This window comes from Erythrolamprus reginae, chromosome Z (genome assembly GCF_031021105.1).
Source record: "Erythrolamprus reginae isolate rEryReg1 chromosome Z, rEryReg1.hap1, whole genome shotgun sequence".
In the NCBI taxonomy this organism is placed as follows: Eukaryota; Metazoa; Chordata; class Lepidosauria; order Squamata; family Dipsadidae; genus Erythrolamprus; species Erythrolamprus reginae.
This window is the reverse complement of record NC_091963.1, coordinates 97,817,032-97,843,466: the sequence shown is the minus strand read 5'-3', so window position 1 is coordinate 97,843,466 and position 26,435 is coordinate 97,817,032. Positions and strand designations below refer to the sequence as shown.

At 40.8% G+C, this 26,435-nt stretch overlaps 1 protein-coding gene across 3 annotated transcripts; it reads left to right on the top strand.

The window, feature by feature from the left end:
• Positions 1-1,060: 1,060 nt before the first annotated feature.
• On the top strand, positions 1,061-21,244 carry RPIA (ribose 5-phosphate isomerase A). 3 transcript variants are annotated; one of them, XM_070729371.1, is made up of 10 exons: positions 1,061-1,079; positions 1,163-1,316; positions 2,271-2,331; positions 4,848-4,903; positions 8,153-8,212; positions 10,514-10,578; positions 11,834-11,902; positions 13,526-13,667; positions 18,127-18,226; positions 20,083-21,244. In XM_070729371.1, the coding sequence occupies exons 2-10, from the start codon at positions 1,260-1,262 to the stop codon at positions 20,178-20,180; spliced, it is 708 nt and encodes a 235-aa protein (XP_070585472.1). In that variant the 5' UTR covers positions 1,061-1,079; positions 1,163-1,259; the 3' UTR covers positions 20,181-21,244. The 3 variants fall into 3 exon arrangements, with proteins under 3 accessions (XP_070585472.1, XP_070585470.1, XP_070585471.1); XM_070729369.1 differs by lacking the exon at positions 1,061-1,079 and having other exon boundaries at positions 1,115-1,316; XM_070729370.1 differs by lacking the exons at positions 1,061-1,079; positions 4,848-4,903 and having other exon boundaries at positions 1,119-1,316.
• Positions 21,245-26,435: the final 5,191 nt, after the last annotated feature.

The window sequence follows — 26,435 nt, the reverse complement described above, 5'->3', positions numbered from 1 at the left end:
CACCTGTGAAGCACCGGAACACCTAAGAGGTTAAAAACAACCTTGCTGCCTACGATTTGAATCATAGCAGCAGTGATGGTCTTTAGTAGTGCATTCCTCTCCCTTGGTTAAAATGTTTTACACCCAGTATCTTTGATGAATAAACATGAGATAATTGTGCCGCCTTCAAAAAAGATAAATAGCACCTCGTAATTTTGCCGTATGAAATACACATTCGTTTACACATACACACACAGTTAAAACGCAATACATTACTCCAGAACTAATGTGAGAAGGGAATACAAATTATGTGCCATCACATCTCTGTCCACTCCTAGAGACACATGGATTTATATTCTTGTGTATTTAAAGGACATTTCATTCCATTCCATTCCTAAAAATTCAGTCCCTCATCCCAGATTGAAATAAAGCTCTGTCTATATGGACTATATATATATATAAGCAATATTTCTCCTTATAGAAATGATTTCCGATCACAGAAATCGCAACCCAAGAGAAGGATTTTAGAGGTCAAATTTGCACGAGATGTAGAGATCTCCTCGACCCCCAAATTATTGAAGACATTTCATTGTAGAGGTGTCGGACATGAAGCGACGTTTGATATATTCATATCTGGCAAAAAGGTATTTTTAAAAAGTGTATGAATACATTATTGATAATAAATTATCAACCGTGTTAGCAGCTGATACTCATTGTGACTGAAATACATCTCTTGTTTTTGCGTTCCAAACAACTGAATGCTGGGATGCAGCCCTTCTTGGCGGGCGGTGGGGGGGGGGAGTATCTCATGCAATTCGCACTACGTACGCTCAATTCTGTAAGGCAGTGTTTCCCAACCTTGGCCACTTGGAGATATCTGGACTTCAACTCCCAGAATTCCCCAGCCAGCAAATGCTGGCTGGGGAATTCTGGGAGTTGAAGTCCAAATATCTTCAAGTGGCCATGGTTGGGAAATACATGTACAGTACTGCTGTAAGGGGTAGTCTAAATTTTACGTAAGGAGTGAAGGAAGTAGGCGTTTGTCAGGCAGCCTTAATCGCGAACTGTCCCGGGGTGGTGCTTCGGGGCAATCGCAAGAGGTGGGGGGGGAGAGAGAGAGGCGGCTGCCGGGCGGGGTCAGCGTCATGCGGCACAGCACGGAGCCTCTCACTTTTCTCTATAGGACGTTGTCAGCGGAAGGAAGAATCGAGTCGAGGGTTCTGCAGAAGGGGCGCGTGCTGAAGCCGAGGTTGTCGAGAAGCAGCCACGGGGGCAAGAACATGACCGAAGAAGCCAAAAAGCTGGCCGCCTGGGCTGCGGTGAACAATCACGTGCAGGTAAGGAGCGGATTTTACAACGGAGTACGTTTCTCTTCACTATTGTTTTTGGAACTTTCGCCTTTATCGAATAAGTGTTATACAATCTGATTCTGACGTTTGTAGATGAGCGCAATTACTCCCCCCCCCCAGACCAAAATGCGTGCTTTTTTTCCCTTTCTTACGGGTATCGAACAACAACTGCTACTTGTTCTGAAGTTGGTTGAAGACTTCTGAACAGATCAACCTGCAAAGGTCTGGAATTGGATTTTGTAGTTCTTACTCTCTGATGGATTTTGATCCTTATTATTAGTTAGGTGGTTCCATTTGCTCTAAAAATGGCCCTAGATCTTTCTGGAGTTGTAATTTGAGTTATTATCCTTGCAAATTAAATTGTATTGTACTGTATTATTATTCCAATCTGTGGATACTTATTAAGTAATAAGTTATTGATCAAACTCTTCACATGTTGCTTTATTTGTAATGCACAAAGCACAATTATATAAAAAAACAATTGTTTGAAAATGTTTTGGCACACACACAGTTATCAGACAAATTACTATACATATTAGATTAAATTGTAACCAGTTTTATTTATTTATTTACGTATGTATGTATGTATGTATGTATTGATTGATTGATTGATTGATTGGATTTCTATGCCGCCCCTCTCTGAGGACTCGGGGCGGCTCACAGTATATAAAATATACAATACATAATATAATCCAATTAACTAATTAATCAACTGTTCAGATATTATTTTACTTTTACAGAAATTTGGGTTTGGTGTTTATTCTTTTTTTGGCCTCCTGAATGTTCACAGAGGAATTTTTATACTGAACCAGTATATTATATGCCTATAAGAAACATGCTTGTGTCTCATTTAGAAGCCAGACTAAAACTGTTTTAAAAATTTTCTACTGTTTATGCCGTTTAATACAGTTTCTGTGTTGAAATATTTATGCTCCTTTGTAGACTAATCATGTCCTTGGAATTGGAAGTGGATCTACAATTGTTCATGCTGTACATAAATTGTGTAAGTATTACTGCTTCTCTCTTTTTTTTTTTTTGCCATAAGTATTTAGAGGTGATCTTCAACTTACAACCCATCATTTCTGTTGTTAAGTGAGTTTTGCTCCATTTTATGACCTTTCCACAATTGTTAAGTGAATTGTTGCGGTTGATAAGCTATCAACCGAATAGTTAAGGGAATCTGGCTTCCCCATTAACTTTCTTGTCAAAAGGTTGTAAAAGCTGATCATGTGACCTGCATGACCATGGGGATGCTACATAGGTCAAAATTGTAAAAAAAATGTCATGTCACATTTTTCAGGGCTATTGTAACTTTAAATAGTCACTAAATGAACTGTTGTAAGTGGAAGCCTACCAGTATTGTTTTGCTTATTCAAACAGTTGGATTACCTGCTTTGAAAGAATTCTTGAAGATGATCTCAGAATAGTAAACTTTCCTGTTTATACTTCATTAAATTGACTTCTATCCTGCCTTTCATTCAAGGCAATATACATAGAACTTCTTTCTTCAGGCATTTTTCTCCACAGCAACAACTCTGTGAAGTTGTTAGACTGAGAATGAGTAGCCCAGATGTAAGTATACTTAGTGGAGGATAGATGGATCCAATCCACAACTACTGCACCACACTGCTGTTAAAATCATACTTACAGTGTTCTTCATACATGACCGTATGTAAGTAGTGAAAGTTTGGAATCTCCAGTTGTTATTCCTCGGACCTTTTTTGGATTATTACTGCATGGGATAGTTATTGTTCTAATACTGTACTAACTTACAGGATTGTTGGAGATTTTTTTTCATTTCAAAAATTTTAATTAATAATATTACTTAAAATGGATCAGATACACTAAAAGTTCTGGCCGTTATAGTATCTCTGCTGTCACATTATTGTGATCCAAGTGCTCAGATGCCCAGGTTGCTATTAAAACATTGCAACTATTCGTCACATGACTGGCATTTGCATGGGGAAGCTACAGAAAAGGTTACAAGTTGCTCCAGTAAGTTGCTCCTGCCTGCAACACCCCTCTCCCCTGTCTGCATACAGCCTGTGCCAGTCATCCTAGGCTCTCCCCCAGTCTCCCATGACTTGTGCATGATCTGCTCCATCCTTCTTGATCTTTCCCTGGCCTCCCATAATTATGCAGCCTGCATATGCCCTTCTCTGGCCTCCCCACCCATGGCCCCCAGACACTCCTTATCTGGGACGCTCAAAGATGTGGACATAAGACATCACATTTGACTACCGCATGCTAACATTGGCAACCCTACGCCTAATTGCTAACATTTCTCAAGCACTATCTATAGAATGAATTTACAGGAATAGAAGGACCAGGGAACCAACTTCCTGATAAAATATTTGATTAAATTAATTTTGACAAAATGTCACAATTGAAAAAATATTTCTTAGTATAAGGAAAAAGTTTATTTCAGCTTTTTTCTGTGGCTTCTGAAATTTAATAATAATTTCCACTTACGTTGTCTTTATGATTACATTAGATAACTTTCCTCCATTGTCATATAACACATAGCAATAAGAATAAAATTAAGAAACAAAAAAGAGGAAACCATGCACAGACCACCAGAGCTCAAATACCTACCAAAATAGAGCTATTTTGAGATTCTTCCTAACAATAAGTGATGGGGCCAATTACAATGTAATATAGGGACATCAGAGGACAAACATCGGGAATCTTATCTAAAAGTTCTCTTTAGGGAGGTAGGTAAGAAGGAAATGGTCCCTTAAGGAGTCTAAGAAGAAGAATCACCTGAAGCAGCCAAAGGAGGTTGGACCTGAGCACACAAATATCATCAATTCCATCTACAGTTACCAGGCATGATGCTTTCTACCTAATATAGGGCAACCTTAAACACTAAAAAGAGCCATTTGGACCCATTTCCCACAGAAAAACCCCCACAAACCCTTCCTGTGCTTGACTATTTCTTGAGCGGCCACAAAACTAGCATATGTAGTTGAATTGTTTTTCTTCTGAAACTTTTATGTCCTTGGGTTTATCTATGTTGGCCTACAGTAAAAGCTCAATAAATCATGTACTGGCGGGTGTTGCACATTGGCAGTTGTGATGCTTATTTTGAGCAACAGAGCCATAGCAGAGGGATGAAGGAGCCGCAGATTGCTGACTCCTGACCTAGTTCCTGACAATTCAATTGAGAAGGGTGTATGTGTGTGTGTGTGATGCCGGGGAGGGGGTGAGGAAAAGAAGGGAGGGCAGACAACAAGAAAATGTACCTTATAACCTTTGCTGCTATTTTAAATTCATCAGGTCTCTGTATCTCAAAGAACCTGATCTTACCTAAGTATCTGTTTGAAAGTGCTTTATATATGTTCCTCATTATTCCATCTGTTGATCAGGGATTCTTGTCTAATGTAGCAAGATATAAATAAAAAAATGAAGCCTGGTACTGGGCATTTTTAAATGGAGACCTTTAAGTAGAGATCTATTGGTATGGATTATTGTTAATGGTTTAAATCTTTAGTAAATCTAGTAATTTTTCTTCTACAGCTGAGAGAGTCAAAAAAGAGAATCTCAACATAGTTTGTATACCTACCTCTTTTCAGGTAAATTCTTCCTTTTAACAATTTATTGATAGTATATCACTTGCGGTTCTCATCTTGGAAATTCCAGTTCAGATTTGTAAACTGCATTGAATTCACAGGGACTGACTTTTGAGCAGACCTATGATCTAAGTCTTGTCTAGCTATCCCATCCATCTTCTTTGTCCTTAGCTCTCTCTGTCGCTTACACACTCTTCTGTAGTGGGTCAGGAAGGAAAATTTATAGAGTACTGAAGAGAAAGGGAAATTCCACAGTTGGAGGCCCTTGTCAAACTTAATTGAAAGTATTAAGAGAGGTTGGTGGATTCTTGGATCAGCAATTATCATCTCTGTCTCCCAAACAGAAACTTCAGGTAGATCGCGCACAGATCAATTAATCTATATCACATGTCAAACTTGATTGCATCATGTGACTTTTTGCCTTTTTTAAGCCAAGGTGGACGTGGCCTGCGTGTGATGAATCTGGCCCATAGGCTGCCAGTTTGACACTCTTCCTCTATGTGCATGGGTCTTTTTCTCTTGCATATGTTTTATTTTTAGTTTCCCTTTAACAATCAATATGTTTTGTGGACAGTGTAATGATTGTGTCTATACATTTTTACACAGTGTTAATAATAATTCAGTTACGTATACATAGTTTTTGTCTTCCAACTTCTAACCTTAATAAACTCTTAGTTATAAAATACTCTTTTATAAATCAATATGTCTAATACTATTTTTCCAATTTATACTTTCCCACTCACTTATTGGGGTTCTTCCATATTCATCTATTTATCTTTAAACAGTACTAATCTCTCTAAATGATTCTTTATCACTTTCTTCTGTATGTTACTGTTTTTCCAAATTGTTATACTTCTATTTGTTTATACTAATTTTTAATATCACCCCAGTATTATAAAATATTGTATCGCTGTCTGTCATCTCTCATCCTTTTTTGAATCCCACCATTTATTGGTTTTTTGGTAATTCTTTTACATTTCTCTTTTATTATCCTACTGCATTGTTTGGATGCCCATTCATAACCTTTTCATTATTTGGGGTAAAACTTCCTTTTTTCCTCTCTCTGTTATTGGAAGCTCTTACATAGTTAGCTATTGGATTCTTAATCTTTATTTTTATTATCTTTTCATTATTTTTGTTTCCCTGTAGCTTATTTAAGTTTGTCTCCTCCACCACTCCTTTTGATTTCTCACCTGTCTTCTGAATATTTTGTTCATCTTTTCCTATTTGTTGAGGATCTTCTGTACTCGCTTCTTTATCTTTGAACAGTCCGATCATCTCGTTGTGAAAGTCTTCTACTTTCATGTCTTTATCTTTAAATATTCCCATCAATTTTTAGTAATTTTTTATAATTCATTATTTCTAACATTTCTTCATAAAACTTTATTACCTCCTGCTGAGTCATTTTGTAACAAGCTAATACACCTCTGAAATCCCAATATCGAAAGACTCCAGGAAAAAATCTATTCTTAGTAAAGGTTGGTCAATCCCAAGATTATTCCTCCAAGTCCCCTAATTTTCTATTCTTTAAATGCTATAAATTTGTAATTTTTTTGGTCTTTATATTTTCTAAATCCCACGTTACCAATTATCCAAAGTTTAAAGTCTTATCTATCATTTTTCCTTCTGTTATTTTTCTTCTTTTGGTTTATAAAATGATCTGTCACATGTTGTTGATGGTCCAGATCCAACTTAGTCCACTGGACTTCTTCAAATCTTTTAAGTCTACTTTTCAATATGCAGTTCCAATAAAGTTTTAATATTTAGTGTTTTTGCTTTGCTTTATAAATACTGTATTCAAATAACTCAATAAAGATTTCCAAGCATCCAAATTGCCTGTTAAGATAAAATCAAGGTCAAGTAGTTTCCAGGTGTTGTTTACTTTCTCTCTTCACTATGCTTTAAATTCTGTATGTTACAGCAATCTTCTTCCAGCAGGTGTCTCCTATGCTCCCTATTCCAACCTTCAACAATGTGTAAAAGAAAAAAAACAGCCGATTGTCATCCAATCAGAGGGCTTAGAGATTGGATTTAGAAAAGCAGTTTCTCCCAAAGGTCACTTTTCGGCTGATACAATAGTCAATGTATTTGTCTTTTCCAAGCTTTCTATATTTTAAATCATCCTTTAGGTTTTTCTTTTGCTTCTTAGTCTAACCTTTAATCTTTCTCTTTAGTTTTAGTCTTTAATCTTTCTCCATAAATCTAATTGCTGATTTTTTAATGTTTGAAGCTCATTCTTTTAAAACTTAGATTAAGTCTCTAAGGTAGAAGTTGGAAATTTTATCACCCAGTTTCACTGCTCTGTCCACATACTGTTCCAGCACAAGATCTTAGTGTCACAGTTGTTCCAGCTTATGACTGATAAAAAAAATGACCATCATCCCTGCTGCTGTTCAGGAGAGCTTTCTTCGGATCAGTGAGGAAATTGTGAATTCCTCAGGATCTATGAAGTGCCTCTCCTTTCTTCACCTCCCCTGCATGGAGGTTTAATCCCATAGGGTAGTGATAGCAAACCTATGGCACTGGTGCCACAGGTAGCACGCGGAGCCATATCTGCTGGCACGTGAGGCCCTAGGTCGGCTCCAACGTGCATGTGTGTGTCAACCAGCTGATTTTTGGCTCACACAGAGCCTCTGGGAGGACATTTTTGGCTCCCAGAGAGCCTCTGGGAGATGGGGGAGGGCATTTTTACCCTCCCTTGGCTCCAGGGAAGCCTTTGGAGCCTGGGGAGGGAGAAACACGAGCCCACCGGAAGTTGGGAAACAGGCCAGGGTGCCTCTGGGGGGGGGTAGAGAAGCTGTTTTTCCCTCCCCAGGCATTTAATTATGTGTGTGGGCACTCGTGCATATGCGATAGCACGTGCCCATGCTTTTTCGGCATCCAAGGGAAAAAAGGTTCACATCACTGCTGTAGAATCTCCCAGCAAATAGTTGTGGGTTACATTTCATGGAGCCCAGCGAAGGTCTACTATTTTCCAGCCTTTTTCGCTGCAACATCAACGGAAAGACCTATAGGGATAGGTTTTGGTAGGATTATTGACTCTTAATTGTCCCACCAATCTTTATGGCAACTAATGCATATGTGTATTCCCATGCCTGTACATGCAGTTTTGTTGTTTTTGATTCTATGAGTGAATCTCTTTATTGGCCATAGACTATGACGGTTTAAAAACAGTTTTAAAATAGGAATAAAAATAAGATGTTTGAAACATGTAAATATAGAGAAATAATATTGCCTTTTATTTCCCTGTAGGCACGTCAGTTGATTCTGCAAAATGGCTTAACCTTAAGTGACTTGGACAGACATCCTGAGGTAAGTTGGTTGGGTTATTTGTATATTCTTTCTCCCATTGTCCAATTCTCAGTTAATGCTTTTTAGTCATTTTAGTGTGGATTTAATCATCAGCATGAAGGAAAGAAAATAGAAGAATATTTAAAATCTTGATTCTGTGTCAGACCAAAACTAATTCAAAGATAACTTGTTTTCCCTCACCCCATGACTCAACCAACATTTACAACTTTGTACATAAATATAGCATTAGCATTTAGACTTATATACCACTCCATAATTATTATTATTATTATTATTATTATTATTATTATTTATTGGATTTGTATGCCGCCCCTCTCTGTGGACTCGGGGCGGCTAACAACAGTAATAAAAACAGCATGTATTTATTTATTTATTTATTTATTTATTTATTAATTTGTATGTAGCATGTAGCAATCCAATAATAAAACAACTAAAAACCCCTTATTATAAAAACCAGACATACATACATACAGACATATTATGCATAAACTGTAGAGGCCCATGGGGAAAGAATATCTCAGTTCCCCCATGCCTGACGGCAGAGGTGGGTTTTAAGGAGCTTATAAAAGGCGAGGAGGATGGGGGCAATTCTGATCTCTGGGGGGAGTTGGTTCCAGAGGGCCGGGGCCGCCACAGAGAAGGCTCTTCCCCTGGGTCCCGCCAAACGACATTGTTTCGTTGACGGGACCCGGAGAAGGCCCACTCTTAATACTTGTAAAGTGGAAAGAAATTGTAATATTTTATATATTAAGTTGTAGGAAGGGTGGGGGCGGCTGCAATACCAGCAGTTTCGGGGGGGGGGGGGCTCCTTTCCTCAGTGGTTTGTCTTGTACCTTTAGGCAGCTGCACCAACTTTCTCCGCGACGACGGGAACATCACATGAGGAAGGGAAGCCGCTGATGTTCCCGGCGCTGCTGCTGCTTGAAGGAAAGCCACCGCCGTCACGGAGAAAGTTGGTGCAGCTGCCTACAGGTAACAAGATGAACCACTGAGGAAAGGAGCCCCCCCGAAGCTGCTGGTATTGCAGCCGCCCCCACCCTTCCTACAGCTTGGAGCGCTTAGACTAGAGACTGGGAGGCTGTTAAGTGGGCGGCCAGGATGGGAGTGTCGGATTCCGACTCCCATTCCGTCTCACCCCGTCCCCTCAGATCTTGTAGTATTTCGGATAATAAACAAAATTTTCTGTGGCTGTTCGGTATCTGAATTTTTGTTCAGATACCGAAGCAAATTTTTGCAGAAAATTTTGTTCGGTATCCGAAATGTACGAGAACCAAAGCGTTCGAGAACCAAGGTACCACTGTACTAGGAGTTCTAGTCACAGCATATGATAGGATGGGTAAGGTCATCATTGGAAGGTTTTCATGGATGACAACTCTTTCCAACCAGATACATGCAGCGGTGAAATCTACCTAACAGTTCAGAAAGGCACAATTTGTTTCCTTTGCTCGTGTGTACCCTATCGTCTCACACACATTTTTTCACTCTTTGCACATGTGCAGAAAGCTTTATGCATGTGCAGAGGCTTAAAAAAGAAAATGGTGGTAGGCAGGGCTTTGCGCTGCTGCTGCTGCTACCAGTACTCCCAAACCAGAAGCATTCCACCCAATGAATGTACCAGGTATGTGCCAATGAAACAACTTCACAATGTACCTTTATAAAAAAAAAATTCTTGGGTAGACTCTCTGGAACCTATTATTTTCATTTTAGAACCATATAAAGAGGTCTTCCTAACCGCCTGCTCTTTAAATATCAGTTATTATTTTAATGTAGCTTTCTCATATTGTTGCCTGTCATAATACTTCTGCTTTACTGTTCTTCTTAGATGTTCTTGAACCTGTTTCTCAATTGGTGTAACTGATACTCTAGAATTACTTTCTTTTAGGCCTGGCAAATCATTCAACAAGATTGTGCCTGGCTATTACTTGTAGATTTTCATGGTATAGGTATGTAGGTCTTGGCATATTCGGATCTTTTCCCATGTGAAGTTGATAGAATCCTGGTGGCGTTTCAATGAGGTTTATAGAGGGGCGGCAGCTCAGACCACGCTTTGTTTGCCCAAGCACAAAGCCGAAAGCACCAGCCTGAAGATGACTAGTGGGACCTGGTCAGAACGTCACCAGGATTCTATCAACTTTACCAGACTATGCCAAGACATACATACATATATACATGCGCACATACAATTTTTAAAAAATCTGTGACAAGCAAATTTAAAGGGTTGCCTTAATGAAAAATCTGCAAAGATCTCATAGTAGAAGTGTTTGTGAAATGTATTACAAATTGTTCTTTTTTTGTGTGTAGTTGAATGTTGCTATTGATGGAGCTGATGAGGTTGACTCAGACCTCAGTCTTATCAAAGGAGGAGGGTAAGAATAATTTTATTTCTGTATTCATTCATAAAAGTACAAGATAGATAAGTAGATAAATAAAGGGAACACTCAAATAACACATCCTAGATCTGAATGAATGAAATGTTCTTATTCTCATTTGTTCTGTACAAAGTTGAATGTGCACAACAGCATGTGAAATTAATTGAAAACCAGTGTTGCTTCCTAAGTGGACAGTTTGATTTCATAGAAGTTTGATTTACTTGGAGTTATATTGTGTTGTTTAAGTGTTCCCTTTATTTTTTTGAGCAGTGTATATTGGTTTTGATCTTAAAGATAAAATATATAGCTTTATAAGTTAAATGTCTCATTCCTGAAGGTAATCTGTAATATTTGCTTAAGGGATACATAGAGTATATAATTAAAACAAACAAGTTGGGAAATATTAATGTGTAAGGCTGTTGTAAGGGATCTATGTTCTACTGCTGACGTGCGGCTCTTACTGGATTATTGAAAGAATGAGAAAAATGATGCAAGAAAATTGTCTTATCCCAGGGCACACCCAGGTCTGACCAAATCTTTTCTGAGACAAGGCAGACATCAAAACAACTGATTCCAGTATGTGTTGACATTGTGTGATTACAACCCTTTCTGCAGATTTTGAAATAAAATGAATACTTGAAAATGTAACCAGTTTTGCCACCTCCCAATAAAACTTCTGCAAATATCAGCATTTTTGTTCTGATGTCTATAAACAAAGTTCTAAAATGACATCTACAAAGCAGCAGCAATTTGAAGCATTTCTTTCAGCTGCTATGAGATGGAAAGTAGCATGAAAAGTTATTTTACTTTAAAACGAGAAAAGATTTACAGAAATATTTGCATAGAATTTAATTTTTTAAAGATAACTGTATCTCACACAATTTCCAGTGTTCATCTTTAAACATTAAGAATTAGAGTAAATTTAGGGAAAAAGTCACATTATACAAATATATGTCAGGTGCACAGCTCAGTAATCTCTATTGACTCCAGCAGAATTTAAGTGGAAATATATTTATGTTTGTAAATATTATCTTTTCTTTTAATGGGGTCGCCTATTGTATTAAAGCATCTTTATGTATTAATCTTGTTTTACATGCAATCTATTATTTGGTTTCAGTGATTGTTTCTCTTTTTGTGAATGTTATGATGAATTAATATGACTTGTGAATGAAGGAAAATAAAATATGTTTGGATTTAAATTTAGAACCCATTTAGTTTGTGTGGGCTTGCAAGCTGTTCTTTTATTCTTCAGGGGTTGTCTGACGCAGGAGAAGATAGTGGCTGGTTGTGCAAAAAGCTTCATAGTTGTTGCTGATTACAGGTAAAACTATTTAGCACTCCTTGTTGTGGTTTCTGCTTTAAGAAGCTACAGAAGGGGCTGTATTATTCATAATAGTTTTCATATTAATTTATATCAAAATAGAATATCCAGTCTAGTTTTGCTTAAGCTGTTGTGGGTTGAAATGTTGCATTATGTTATATCCCCCTGTATGAAGTTTTAACAGGATTTGCATGTAAAATTCTTATTGTTACATAGGGTATATCCAAGGGTGGGCTACTGCCCGGACCGGGGTGGGGGGAACACAGTGGGGTAGCGAAAATGGAGCTCCACCCTCAGAGCACCCAATTTGCACTGAAAGATGTGGAAAGAAAATTCAGGCTGTCCTGCATAAGCCATGCCCACAGTGTGGTGGTAAAAAGTTTGGTAGCCCTTCACTGGGTATATCCTATGTGGTATTTTTACTTTCTATAACCACCAGGTGGTCGTACTCTGTTGATTTTCTTCTCAATTAGGCCATGTCAGACTTGCCTCGATACATATACATCTGAACTGGTCCCTATATAGGATGAAGCCAGTCATATCCTCTTTTCCTGGTGGTCTCTAAAAGTACCGGAGCTTAAATATAACTCCAAAAATACATGTATATATTATATCTCATTTACTGGTAGTTACTCAACTTATCACAATTGGACTGGAAAATTGCTAAGCAGTGCAATTATTAAGTAAGGCTTTACATAACTGGAGCCAGTTTAAAAACCCCTTTTTGTCATGATCATTAAGTGAGACATCAAGTGACTGTGACTTGTAACTTTCCGCTTCCCCGTTGAGTTTGCTTGTTGGAAGCTGTCTGGGAAGATCACAGATGGAAATCAGATGATTGCAGGATGCTACAACTGTTTGTAAGTGAGAGATAGTTGCCAAATGCTCCTATTGTGATCCTGCAAATGTTATAAATGCTAGGATTGGTTGTATATTGAAAGTGCCATTGGACCTTCGTTATACTTTATATTAACATAGTCAATATAAAAGCATGCATATTTATTATGTATGTAAAATGTTCTCGTGCTGACATGTTGTTTTGCACAAATATGAAATTGTATCTATCATCTGTTGAGCATTTGTCTTTCTATTTGTTGGTACTATTTAAAGGCAGTACAGTAGTCCCTCACCTATCGCTGGTGTTACGTTCCAGACCCGGCCGCGATAGGTGAAATCCGCGATGGGGAATTTATCGACTGATAGTACTTATTTCAGTATTTATATTGTAATTGTTTGGTAAGTTTTCATTGTTTTAAGTGTTTATAAACCCTTCCCACACAGTATTTATTTTAGAAACAGTATTTAAATACAGTATTTACAATTTTAGATATATATTTTTTGAAAAACCTGCCGATCGAGTTCGGCGGGCTGTTTAAATCTGCCGATCGACTTCCTCAGAAACCCGCGAAGCAGCGAAGATCCGCGAATGATTTTTCTCATTAATATTTCTTGAAAACCCGTGCCGCAGTAGGTGAAGTGCGGTATAGCGAGGGACTACTGTATTTTCTGGCTTTCAGAAGTAGAGTCAGGATATCTCAGCAAGTTGAAGCTTGTTTGCAGACTCCTGCTGTTATTACGATCATAATATTAATGTACACCTTCCTTTAACCCATATTCCTGCAGAAAAAAGTCTAAAAACCTTGGAGAACAGTGGAAGAAGGGGATTCCTATTGAAGTCATCCCAATGGCATATGTGCCAATCACTAAGCTTCTGACCAATAAATATGGAGGTGTTACAGAGTTGAGAATGGCTGTCAATAAAGCTGTAGGTATATATTTAAGAAGTGGATAATTTGTACAGTTCTGGTGCACAGAAACAATTACTGATTTTTTTCCCCTTTTTCAGAGTAGGTGGATAGGTAAACCTTTGCTGTTAATAAATTACTAGCTTTGCAGAGATTCAGGATGGGCCAAACAAGGAAAAGCTCTACTTGAAGCTATCTATACTTGCATAGATCTTCATTTATTGAGTGTTACCACATAGTATATTTATTCTTCCAGTTTTTTCACTTATTGTAAACCTTGAGATTGAATTTTAAAATACTGTATTCACTCCTAGCTGGCTTCTACTAGCACATTTCAAAGATCTCAGACCAAGATAATTGTTCCAACCTTTCCATTTGCAGAAAGGGATATAGCATGGGTAGGCAAAGTTGGCTCTTCTATTACTTGTAGACTTCAACTTCCAGAGTCCCTGAGCCAATCATGCTAGCTCAGGAAATCTGGGAGTTGAAATCCACATGTCATAGAAGAGCCAACTTTGCCTACCCCTAGGATATAGCATCTTGACTTTTGAAAATGAAGACAGGGAACTGAGCAACAGTAGTATGCCTAGCAAGTGATGTATTCTCTTCAAAATATATCATGCAGGAACACCACAACTATAAAAAGTAAAGTTGATTCTCTTGAGGAACCAAAAGCCTATTGTAACTTCCCCAAGTTCAAGAATTTTATCTTAGGAATAATTTTAACCAGCCTATGCCACCTCAATGCCCTTCAGATATTTTATTTTTGAAATGTTTAATTTGTGCAATGGCCAAATTCTTTAGGAAGACATAGTAAAATATAATCTAAATAACACCATACATAATAAAAACATAAAAATATAAAATCAAACTTTAATGTAAATAGACATTAACAGAATATGATTGTCATTCAAAAATATAAGAACTAAAACTGTTGAAAGGCCTGAAAAAATAGATAAACAATTTCTCTGGTGCCAAAAAGACATATAAAGAACTGTGGAATTGGGTATGTCTAATTTAGTGAAAGAAAGGACCAGCAGTGTTATGATAGGGGTGTTGCAATCTTTGAAGGGCTTTCACAAAAAAAGGGGGGTTTCCAACGTACCTGAAGATAGGGCAAGAAACAATGGATGGAAACTAATCAAGAAGAGAAACAACCTAGAACCAAAGAGAAATTTCCTGTCAGTGAGAACAATTAACCAATGGAACAGCTCGCCTCCAGAAATTGTGAATGCTCCATTACCGGAGGTTTTTAAGAAGGAATTGGACAGCCAAAGGTCCAGAATGGTGTAGGGCAGGGATCAATGTTCCCTCTAATTTTTTTTCGGTGTGGGTGGAAAAGTATAGTGTCTGAGTGGCACTTTTTCATGCCTGAGCACAGATGTCACCCAAGACAACTTGTTGCGTAATTATTTGGGGTTCGGTGCTGGGGCAGAATAAGGTCCCTTCCCATTATGTTATTTTGTTATGTTATATTTCAATTAATATCATTATCCTCTTATAAATCCAGATAGGCCGTAATGCCTACTCCTCCTTCTTATACATTCTTCTTAAAAGAAACAAAAAACCCTTATACAACTTTTTCCTAATTAATGGGGGGGGGGGGGAATCCCTTATTTTTTATTAAAAGAAATTAATAATAAAACAAAACCAAAATCTATTGCTATTAAAACTAAAACAACCAGCAAAACCAAAAACACCACTATTAATAAATTCATGCTTTAAAATCTTCATTTCTTAAATATTTATCATAGTACTGTATTATAGTATGTGTGAACTCTTGAACCATTTCCAGAAACAGGTGAGGGCTGGAGGTTTTTTCTCTCTTATTCTTTGGGTGCTTTTTACCATATGCTTTAAATCAAAAGTCACTTCTCTTTTGTTTCTCTCTCTTTCCTCTCATTCTCTGCCTCAATCATTTTCTCATTTCTCTTTTTTCTCCCCTTTTTTCTCTCATTTCTCTCTCTTTCTCTCCCTTCCTCTCCTTTTTCTCTCTCTCTTGCTTTCTTTCTCACTCTTTCTCCCTCCCTCTTTCTTTCTCTCTCTCTCTCTGTTGCGCTCTCTCTCGCTTTCTCTGTCTCTCTGTCGGTGGCAGGCACCCACGCTGCCTCACCTGCTTCTGAGGCAGCACCAACCCAGAGGCAGAAGCAGAGCATCTCAGTCGCTCCATTGGTGGCACAGGGGCGAACGCCAGGCTGGGATCGAGTCCTCTCTCTTCGCCAGGCCAGCTGCTACCGGGAAGGAGCGGATAGAGTTTTCCACCTGGCGCAAATATTGCTCCGCCCGCCCGCCCGCCTCCAAGCACAGAACAGCGGATGTGTTAATTCTATCGCCAGTGGCCAGAAAACGTGGAAGCCAGAAAGAAGGAAGCTCAGCTTCCGGTCTTGCAACTTTTTGCTCTTCGCACCCTCAGCAAAAAGTTGTGAGACCGTAAGTTGAGCTTTCTTCTTTGTGGCTTCCAAGTTTTTCTGGCTACTGGCGATAGAATCTGCCGGGGAAAAAGAGATTTGAGACCTCTGCGCTAGAATTGGAATTTCCTGTGCGGAGGTCTCAAATTTTGTGCGCTATAGCGCATAGCGCAGCTTAGAGGGAATGCTGGCAGGGATGGCAAACCTTTTTTCTCCTCAGGTGCTGAAAAGTGTGCACGCACTGTGGCATGTGCGCAAATGCCCACACACATAATGAAATGCCCCTCCTGCATGTCCTGCCCCCTGCACGCGCAACCCCCCCCCCCCCATTTTGGCCTCACATCCCAAAATAACAGAAGAAGAGAAGAGAAGTCTCCCATCCCCAAACAGATCTGGAATGGTGGGGGGAAGCCTCTTTCCCCAAATGGAGCTGGGAGTGGGAAGCAGTGTGTGCCCAAACAACAGCACTGAGGTGGAGTCTCCAGAGATCTGGGAAAGCATGGGCTGCAGAAAGTGAGGAGAAAGCATGAGCTTTTCTAATCCCAAAATCAGCTGGCTGGTGGGAGGCACTTATACATGTGCAATGGAGCTGAGCTGGTCAATGGCTTGTGTGCCTGCAGAGAGGATCCTGCATGCCACTTACTATCACCGGTAGATCAGGGAATTGGACTAGAAGACCTCCAGAGCCCCTTCCTACTCTGTTACTCTGATAAGCAAAGAGGATAGTTATTCTTATTCTGTGTATTAGCTTTTCAATCTGTTGTTTTTTGCCTAGGAGTTACACTACATCAGGGCTGTCACACTTGTGGGTAGGATGCATCCCGCACTGACCACACCCATGTCCAGCAGCAGTAAGAGCTGAAACTGGCATCCATTCCATCTACAGTTTAACAGTTATTAAAGTCTTCAACTATTGGTGGAGGATTCTCCCAATGGAACCTGACAGACTCCCAAAAATGTGCTTAGAAGAACAGATGGGCCCACCCAAACCCACTACATGGGTCAACCAGCTCTCTCAAAGCACCCTATATCTCGGTTTCTCAATGCAACACCTGCTTTCAGCTGGACATCAGGCCAAGGAAATATTTAAACAAAGAGTTTTAGATGTTAATGCACAAATTGATATGGAGGTACTTTCTAAGTGCAGGTCACTGAAATGGTTAGCCAAGAACAAAAGAGCCTTTCAACTAGAAAAATATCTGACAATGGGTCTGACCCAATGCCATAGAACAGCACTCACTAGAGCAAGATTTGAGCAGTTAGATTCTATGGTTAGATACGGACGATTCCACCAAGTACCATATTTTGAGAGAACATGCATTTGCGGTGCACCAGAAATAGAAGACATTGCACATGTGCTACTCAATTGTAAACTATACTCTTCAGTAAGACCTCAGTATTTACAGCCCCTACTTGACAAAATCATATACTGGGACTGTAATAAACAATTATCATTTTTTCTTCAGGGTACAAATATATATGTAGTTTCTAGAACCGCTAAGTTTATAGTCAGGGCTGTACAGATGAGAATACGTTTTATAGAACATATTGGGGTGGCATGCAAAGGAGATGAACTTACTTAAGAATATTTTATATCAGTATCTTAGTTTTGTTTAATATAATCCTTTGCACGAGTTATATTCTCATGTTTTACTACTCAATTTTAGCTTATTATACTGCATTTTAACTTATTATTTATTCAAATTCCCTCTATTTTAGCCAATTTTACTGTATTTTAACCAGTCACAGTTTTATGATGACCGATGTGGTCCTTTTTCTTGCTTTGATATGGTCGGTTGACTAATCAAATAAAGTTGATATTGATATTAGTCAACATATTAGTCAACACTGACCACACCCATGTCCAGTTTAGCGAACGTCCCAATACGTCACATGATGATGCGAGTTTGACAACCCAGCACTACATTAACAAATCTGCATATGACTTTTGCAGGTTAACCCTCTTTAGATAAATATTCACATGCAGATCACTTTAAATGTGTCTGATAGGATTTATAGCTCAGGAAAAAACAACAACTTGTGCATAATATTTTTACCTTTTGCTTGTTAGGGTCCTGTGGTGACAGACAATGGGAATTTTTTATTGGACTGGAAATTTGATAAAATTCATAATTGGAATGAAGTGAATGTCGCAATCAAGATGATACCAGGTAGCCTTCATACAACATTTGAATTTAATACTGTAGAGGATTAATTTGTAGGTCTCTGAATTATTGTAGTACTTTTAAAAGCAAACTCCTTATGTGTTCAATGTGTTAAGACTGGAGCAAAATTGAAACTTTGAAAGATTAAATTTAATCTTTTGGGTTAGTTCTCTAAACCCTATATCAATCTGATAGAAAAAAATGATTTTTTTTCAAATTATAACAAACAACGGAAGGCACATTATAAAGGATTTATAAACAGTATTGCATCTGCGGGTGGCAGTATTGTTTCACCAAAATAAGTCATGTCAGCAATGCAAAATTTAGCATTTTTCCTCATTTTCTCAGTTTGCTTATGTCTGAAGTCATAATTGGTATAGGACAAAGCTGTTGTATAGTTTTTACAATATGAATTAAATAATTATGAAATGATCCCTTATGGATGTTCATAAGTACTTGGGCAGTAAGGGAACCTGTTTATTGCTAGATGTTCTGTGTCTACTGTTTGGATGTTGCATGGCATAAAACTTAATTGTGCTTATCCTTATATGACTAACATAGACATGATTACATGTAATGTGTGAATAACATACATAATTTTCAAATAGACATCAGAAATCTTCGCAACTCCCATATCTGGCTTCTCTTGCTCATAGTTCGAGGTTCCAGTTCTTCTTGTTTCTTTTGCTTCTTTTTTCCTGTCAAAAAATTAGTGAGCTACATAGAAAAAAAGGATAGTGGCAAATATCAACTTTGCTTTTGCTCCTATGATTTCACAATGCACTCTACTGAAAGAGAGAAATGTATTGTCTTGACTCTTCTCCTTTCTGACTGTTGAACACCCAAGACAAGTAGAAAAGAAGTTCCTCTGGGTACAGTACTTCTCAAACTCAGCAACTTCAAGGGGTAACGGTTTGGAATTCTGGGAGTTGAAGTCTACACAACTTAATTCTTGAGATAAGAAATGCTACCCTGGTATATGTAGTGTTTTAATATAGGATTTTCATTTTTGAAGCTTACAGTATACAGTGATATCTTGTCTTACAAACTTAATTGGTTCCGGGACGAGGTTCTTAACGTGAAAAGTTTGTAAGACGAAACAATGTTTCCCATAGGAATCAATGGAAAAGCGATTAATGCGTGCAAGCCCAAAATTCACCCCTTTTGCCAGCTGAAGCGCCCGTTTTTGCGAGGCTGGGATTCCCTTGAGGCTCCCATCCATGGGAAACCCCACCTCTGGACTTCTGTGTTTTTGCAATATTGCATCGTAAAAATGAGCGCTTTGCTGGCAACGGAAGTCCGGAGGTGGGGTTTCCCAGTGAAGGGAGCATCAGTGAAATCGCAGTATTGTAAAAACACCGAGTCCTCGAAATCCCACCTCCGGACTTCTGTGTTTTTGCGATGCTGCGATTTCACTGAGGCTCCCCTCGCTGGGAAACCCCACCTCCGGACTTCCGTTGCCAGCGAAGCACCTGTTTTTGCGCTGCTGGGATTCCCTGCTGGGATTCCCCTGCAGCATCACAAAAACACAGAAGTCCAGAGGTGGGGTTTCCCATGGTGGGGAGCCTCAGGGGAATCCCAGCAGCGCAAAAACAGGTGCTTCACTGGCAACAGAAGTCCAGAGGCAGGGCATCCCAGCGGCGGCGGTGGGTTTGTAAGGTGAAAATAGTTTGTAAGAAGAGGCAAAAAAATCTTAAACCCCGGGTTTGTATCTCGAAAAGTTTGTATGACGAGGCGTTTGTAAGACGAGGTATCACTGTATTTCATCTCAGTTGATTTTATATCATTCTTAAGATATATTAATTACTGTGCAGCATTTTAGTAATACAGTAATTAAAAGTAATTGAGCTTTTCTGTTTTAGGAGTGGTGGAAACAGGTCTGTTCATCAATATGGCAGAGCGTGTTTACTTCGGCATGGAAGATGGTTCTATTAGTGTACGTGAGAAGCCAGTTCACTGACTTCTTACAATTACACAGTTCTACTCTGCTATCTTGCTCTTCTGAAAAATTATCGTCCTGATGTCAGCCTGGCAACTTGCCTTAAAGCATTCAGTCTGGATCTCAATGAATGGAATAAAAAGGTCCAGGGAATGTCATCTTCAAATCTATTTTTAATGTACCTTTTTTAAAAAGTGATCATCATTTTGAATGTTCCAAACTTTTTATTTTTTTATATATAAATAATTTACAAAAAAAGTTACTTTGTGCAGTATTGGAATATTTTGATTACAGTGCATTATGAGGGAAGAAAGTAAATAAAATATGTGATATGGTTCAATCCAAAAAACGCAAGATATATTTATGTGAAAGGGCTGTATTCAGCTAGAAATCTTCTTGGTTCTATATTTTATGCCTTTAATATCATTTTAATCATCATTTTTAATTAGATAATGTTTTGTTATATTCTTTACAATGCAACTAATTTTTCAGGTGATTTTTGTAATCTAAGTTAAATTTTTATTTCTGCTTAGAATTGACTTACTATATTTTGCATCTCCTTAATTGTTCACATGTTGCCATAATTAATGTGTAAAAAATAGACCCTGACTAGATTGTTCTAGCCAGTGTCACTGGCACCAGTCAATAGTGAGTTGAATTCATTTATATCAACACTGTGGGGAAGCCACATTTTCAACTGTTTCCAAAACAGCTTGGAAGAAGTCTTGCCACAAAGATTGCTAAACCAATACGAACAATGTATTTATCAGTCACAATTTTAATGTTTAAATTCAGTACTCCATTATTTATTCCTAGTAGCAAGATTCCAGTCTTGGAACCAAACAGTTATTTATGGACCTGTTTTGGGGTTCAATTCTTATTAAGAGCTGAGAATTGTTAATCTTTGCATGTTAATGCAGATGCTGTAACTAAACAGATAAAATTAGAATCTTGTTGAATGAACTATAAATGTAGCAAGAATAAGTGACATAATTGAGTCATACTTTATTCCTTAATGGATTGCCTGATCATAAACATGACTTGATACTTCATCTGTTGTAGCATTTAAATAAAGTACAGTGGAACCCCGACTTACGAGTTTAATTGGTTCCGGAAGGAGGCTCGCACGTCGAACAGCTCGTATGTCGAAACATTGTTTCCCATAGGAAACAATGTAAAAGCGATTAATGCGTGCAAGCCCGAGGGCTGAGGGGAAAAGACGTCGGCTGAAGCGGGGAAGTTCGCCAGGAGGCAGCAGAAAAGCCGCGCGTGTCTTTTAAAACATCGGAGCCGGCATGGGGAGGCTCTCAATCAACCCCCGAGTCCGGGTTCGGGGCTCGGAGGCTGATTAAAAGCCTCCCCGTGCCGGCTCTGATGTTTTAAAACACACGCGCGGCGTTTCCGCTGCCTCCTACAGCGGGGGCGTGTGTTTTAAAACATCGGAGCCAGCATGGGGAGGCTCTCAATCAACCCCCGAGTCCGGGTTTGGGGCTCGGAGGCTGATTAAAAGCCTCCCCGTGCCGGCTCTGATGTTTTAAAACACACGCGCGGCGTTTCCGCTGCCTCCTACAGCGGGGGCGTGTGTTTTAAAACATCGGAGCCGGCATGGGGAGGCTCTCAATCAACCCCCGAGTCCGGGTTTGGGGCTCGGAGGCTGATTAAAAGCCTCCCCGTGCCGGCTCCGATGTTTTAAAACACACGCCCCCGCTTTAGGAGGCAGCGGAAACGCCGCGCGTGTGTTTTAAAACATCAGAGCCGGCACGGGGAGGCTTTTAATCAGCCTCCGAGCCCCAAACCCGGACTCGGGGGTTGATTGAGAGCCTCCCCATGCCGGCTCCGATGTTTTAAAACACACGCCCCCGCTGTAGGAGGCAGCGGAAAAGCCGCGCGTGTGTTTTAAAACATCAGAGCCGGCACGGGGAGGCTTTTAATCAGCCTCCGAGCCCCAAACCCGGACTCGGGGGTTGATTGAGAGCCTCCCCATGCCGGCTCCGATGTTTTAAAACACACGCCCCCGCTGTAGGAGGCAGCGGAAACGCCGCGCGTGTGTTTTAAAACATCAGAGCCGGCACGGGGAGGCTTTTAATCAGCCTCCGAGCCCCAAACCCGGACTCGGGGGTTGATTGAGAGCCTCCCCATGCCGGCTCCGATGTTTTAAAACACACGCCCCCGCTGTAGGAGGCAGCGGAAACGCCGCGCGTGTGTTTTAAAACATCAGAGCCGGCACGGGGAGGCTTTTAATCAGCCTCCGAGCCCCAAACCCGGACTCGGGGGTTGATTGAGAGCCTCCCCATGCCGGCTCCGATGTTTTAAAACACACGCCCCCGCTGTAGGAGGCAGCGGAAACGCCGCGCGTGTGTTTTAAAACATCAGAGCCGGCACGGGGAGGCTTTTAATCAGCCTCCGAGCCCCAAACCCGGACTCGGGGGTTGATTGAGAGCCTCCCCATGCCGGCTCCGATGTTTTAAAACACACGCCCCCGCTGTAGGAGGCAGCGGAAACGCCGCGCGTGTGTTTTAAAACATCAGAGCCGGCACGGGGAGGCTTTTAATCAGCCTCCGAGCCCCAAACCCGGACTCGGGGGTTGATTGAGAGCCTCCCCATGCCGGCTCCGATGTTTTAAAACACACGCCCCCGCTGTAGGAGGCAGCGGAAACGCCGCGCGTGTGTTTTAAAACATCAGAGCCGGCACGGGGAGGCTTTTAATCAGCCTCCGAGCCCCAAACCCGGACTCGGGGGTTGATTGAGAGCCTCCCCATGCTGGCTCCGATGTTTTAAAAGACACGCGCGGCTTTTCTGCTGCCTCCTGGCGAACTTCCCCGCTGTAGGAGGCAGCGGAAACGCCGCGCGTGTGTTTTAAAACATCAGAGCCGGCACGGGGAGGCTTTTAATCAGCCTCCGAGCCCCGAACCCGGACTCGGGGGTTGATTGAGAGCCTCCCCATGCCGGCTCCGATGTTTTAAAAGACACGCGCGGCTTTTCTGCTGCCTCCTGGCGAACTTCCCCGCTTTAGGAGGCAGCGGAAAAGCCGCTTATTTTTTGTTGCTTATTTTTTCCCGCCACTCGCAGCGAAAGTGCCCCGGTTTTTTTGCCGCCCCCCCCCCGCCCGCCTCTCGCAGCAAGTTCTTGTCCGGGCGTTTTTTTTGCCCCCCCCCCGCCCGCCTCGCAGCAAGTGCTTGTCCGGGAGTTTTTTTTGCCGCCCCCCCCCCGCCCGCCTCTTGCAGCAAGTGCTTGTCCGGGTGTTTTTTTTGCCCCCCCCCCCTGCCCGCCTCGCAGCAAGTGCTTGTCCGGGCGTTTTTTTTTTGCCGCCCCCCCCCGCCCGCTTCTGCACCCCCAGCAGAAGCCAAGGACTCACCAAGAGCTGGATATTGTACTGAGAAGAGCCGGCCTGGCTTGCTTTGCTTCGGAGAAATAAAGCGTCACGCCCCCCTGACGCTTTTGGCGGCAAAAGAGCCCAGCATCGCTTCGGAAGCCGCCGAAAGCGTCAGAGGGGCGTGACGCTTTATTCGGCTCTGCATCAGCTCGGAAGCAAAGCAAGCCAGGCCGGCTCTTCTCGGCTCGTATCCCGAATGGAAGCTCGTGAGTCGAACAAAAATTTCTCTACTCTCCCAGCTCGTATCTCGAGTAGCTCGTAAGTAGAGCTGCTCGTATGTCGGGGTTCCACTGTACTGGAATGCCAGCCATGTGATTATATGTTGATTTTCTTAAAAAAATGTTATGAGGGATAACTCAAGAGGTATTCCTTTCTCCATCATCCTACTCTAATAGCTTGATATTGTTAGGAATATATCACAAATAAGATATGGAAGTGTTAGATCATCCTTAGTTCTTCATTCTTTTAATGCACCCAATTCAAAAAAGTTATTTTCCTGCATTTTTAATACATTTTAACCCTACAATTGTTTTTCATTTCATTTTTTTATTATAACAGATAAAAAATAATTAAAAACATTTTGTGGCTTTTATTTCTAAGTAGGTGGGCAGAACGTTCAGGATTGTTAATTCGTGAATTCATACCCCTTGTGGCTTGTTAATAGGATTCATGCCCTTTCCACCTTTAAGGGAGGGAATGATTTGTCCCCTCCTCAAGAAACCATCACTGTATCCACTGGACAACTTTTTCTCTGTGTCATTGAGAAAGTGATTCGGTTACAGCTTCAAAAATTCTGGATTCTGATAAGCTCTTTCAAACAGGTGTCAGGCCAGTACATAGGACTAAGATGGCTCTGGTTAGGGTTTTGGATAAAATCATGGAGCCAGGATTTTGCTGGCTCTTGATCTTAGTGGTTTTAGATAAGTATCAGCCATGGTATTCTTCCTGCCTATAGGGATTAGATCTGGGAGTCACTGTACTTAATGTCTTTCTCCAGCATCAGTTTCAATTGATGTTGAAGAGATGAGAGACTGAATTTGGCACACTCACTCCATATTGAGTGCCACAAGGCTCTAGACCAGGGCTGTCAAACTCAAGGCCTGGGAGCCACATCTGGCCCGCAGGGCTACCCTGGAAACCGCGATGGACTGATCCACAATGCCTCTGGTAGCAAAAGCATAGCTAAGGAGGACTGTACAGTGGTACCTCTGCTTACGAACGCCTCTATGTACAAACGTTTTGAGATATGAACTGGGTATTCATGGGTTTTTTTGCCTCTTCTCACAAACCATTTTCAACTTACGCACCCTTGCTTCTCTTTCAGCTGCTGCTGCTGCAAGCAGCAGCCCAAACAAGCGCTTTTAAGTTTGTAGGCTCTGATGATTGCAAGAGAACTGGAGCCAGGCTTTGCTGTGCAGGGTCTCCACCCCCCCCATCCCTTCTACTACCGTCATGACATAGCACGAAGGCGTTGGAGAAGAGAGAATGGGTGGCGAATGTAGTAGCGGGTATGGGGCATTTTGGAAGCGAGATTGGGCAAAGAACGTAGCAGCAGGCAAGGGGCACTTTGAAGCGAGTCCAAGGAGCTCTTCGCAGCCACCCAATCTCTATGTCCAATCTCTCTTCAAATTGCCCCTGGCTTGCTGCTACATTCTCTGCCCGACCTCTTCAAAAATGCCCCTTGCCTGCTGCTACCTTCTCTGCCCGATCTCTCTTCAAAATGCCCCTTGCCTGCTGCTACGTTCTCTGCCCGATCTCTCTTCAAAATGCCCCTTGCCTGCTGCTACGTTCTCTGCCCGATCTTGCTTCCAAAATGCCCCTTGCCTGCTGCAGTGTTCTCTGCCCAATCGCTTTCAAATTGCCCCTTGACTGCTACGTTCTCTGCCTGATCTCTCTTCCAAAATAACCTTGCCTGCTGCTTCCTCCAGTGGCCGCTCTTTTAAAAAAGCCTTAAAGTTTTGGATTTTCCCAATTGGTTTGCACGCATTATTCGCTTTTACATTGATTCCTATGGGAAAAATTGTCTCTTATGAACTTTTCTACTTACGAATCTGGTCACAGAACGAATTAAGTTCATTAGTAGAGGTACCACTGTATTTGGCCTTTCTGAGCTGCTTTCACTGGAAAATGGTTGGAGGTCATCACAATCTGAAAATAGCTGCAAGGACCATAGGTAGGACTCTCAAGCTGTTTTCGCTGGCAGAGGGTTGCTGGAGCTGTCACAGCCAAAATGGAGATTGGGAGCCCCTTTTCACTAGCAGAGTGCCCCGACACAAGTGATGTTGAGATTGCCACATCTAACCTGCCCCCTCCAAGGTCAAGCGCAACCTTGATGCAGCCTTCAATGAATAGTTTGACACCCCTGATCTAGATTCTTGCCTGTTCCATTTTAACATATATATGAAGCCATTGAGTGAAGTCATCCATGACGTCCTGAGTCAGGAACATTAATTATATTGAGTTAATATTTCAGCCATGGGCTGATCAAGTAATGCTGTCAGTAAGCTGTCTCGGTATCTAGAAGGTTAAGGGTCAAGTGGGGAGAAAGGCTCAAATTCAAAGCATAGGCTTTCTGGATCCACAGCCATGCACACCATTCACTTCAATTAATCATTGAGTATTGTGGAAATTATGGCTCTAGCATTGATACTCCAAGAAATCAAAGCTTTTTTTCCTATTGAGGAATACATTTCATGGTGCTCCATTATTGTAGCAATTTATTTGAATGGATTATTTTTTGTAATTGAATACAAATTCACTAATGCATTTTTAAGAGAGCAGCATGTCATAAGATACATATTTATGCATAACTGCATTAAATGAAAATTTGTAAATTTCAGAGAATGTGTGATCATCATTGTTTACACTTAAATGCACTGTGCTCCACATTCCAACTCACAATA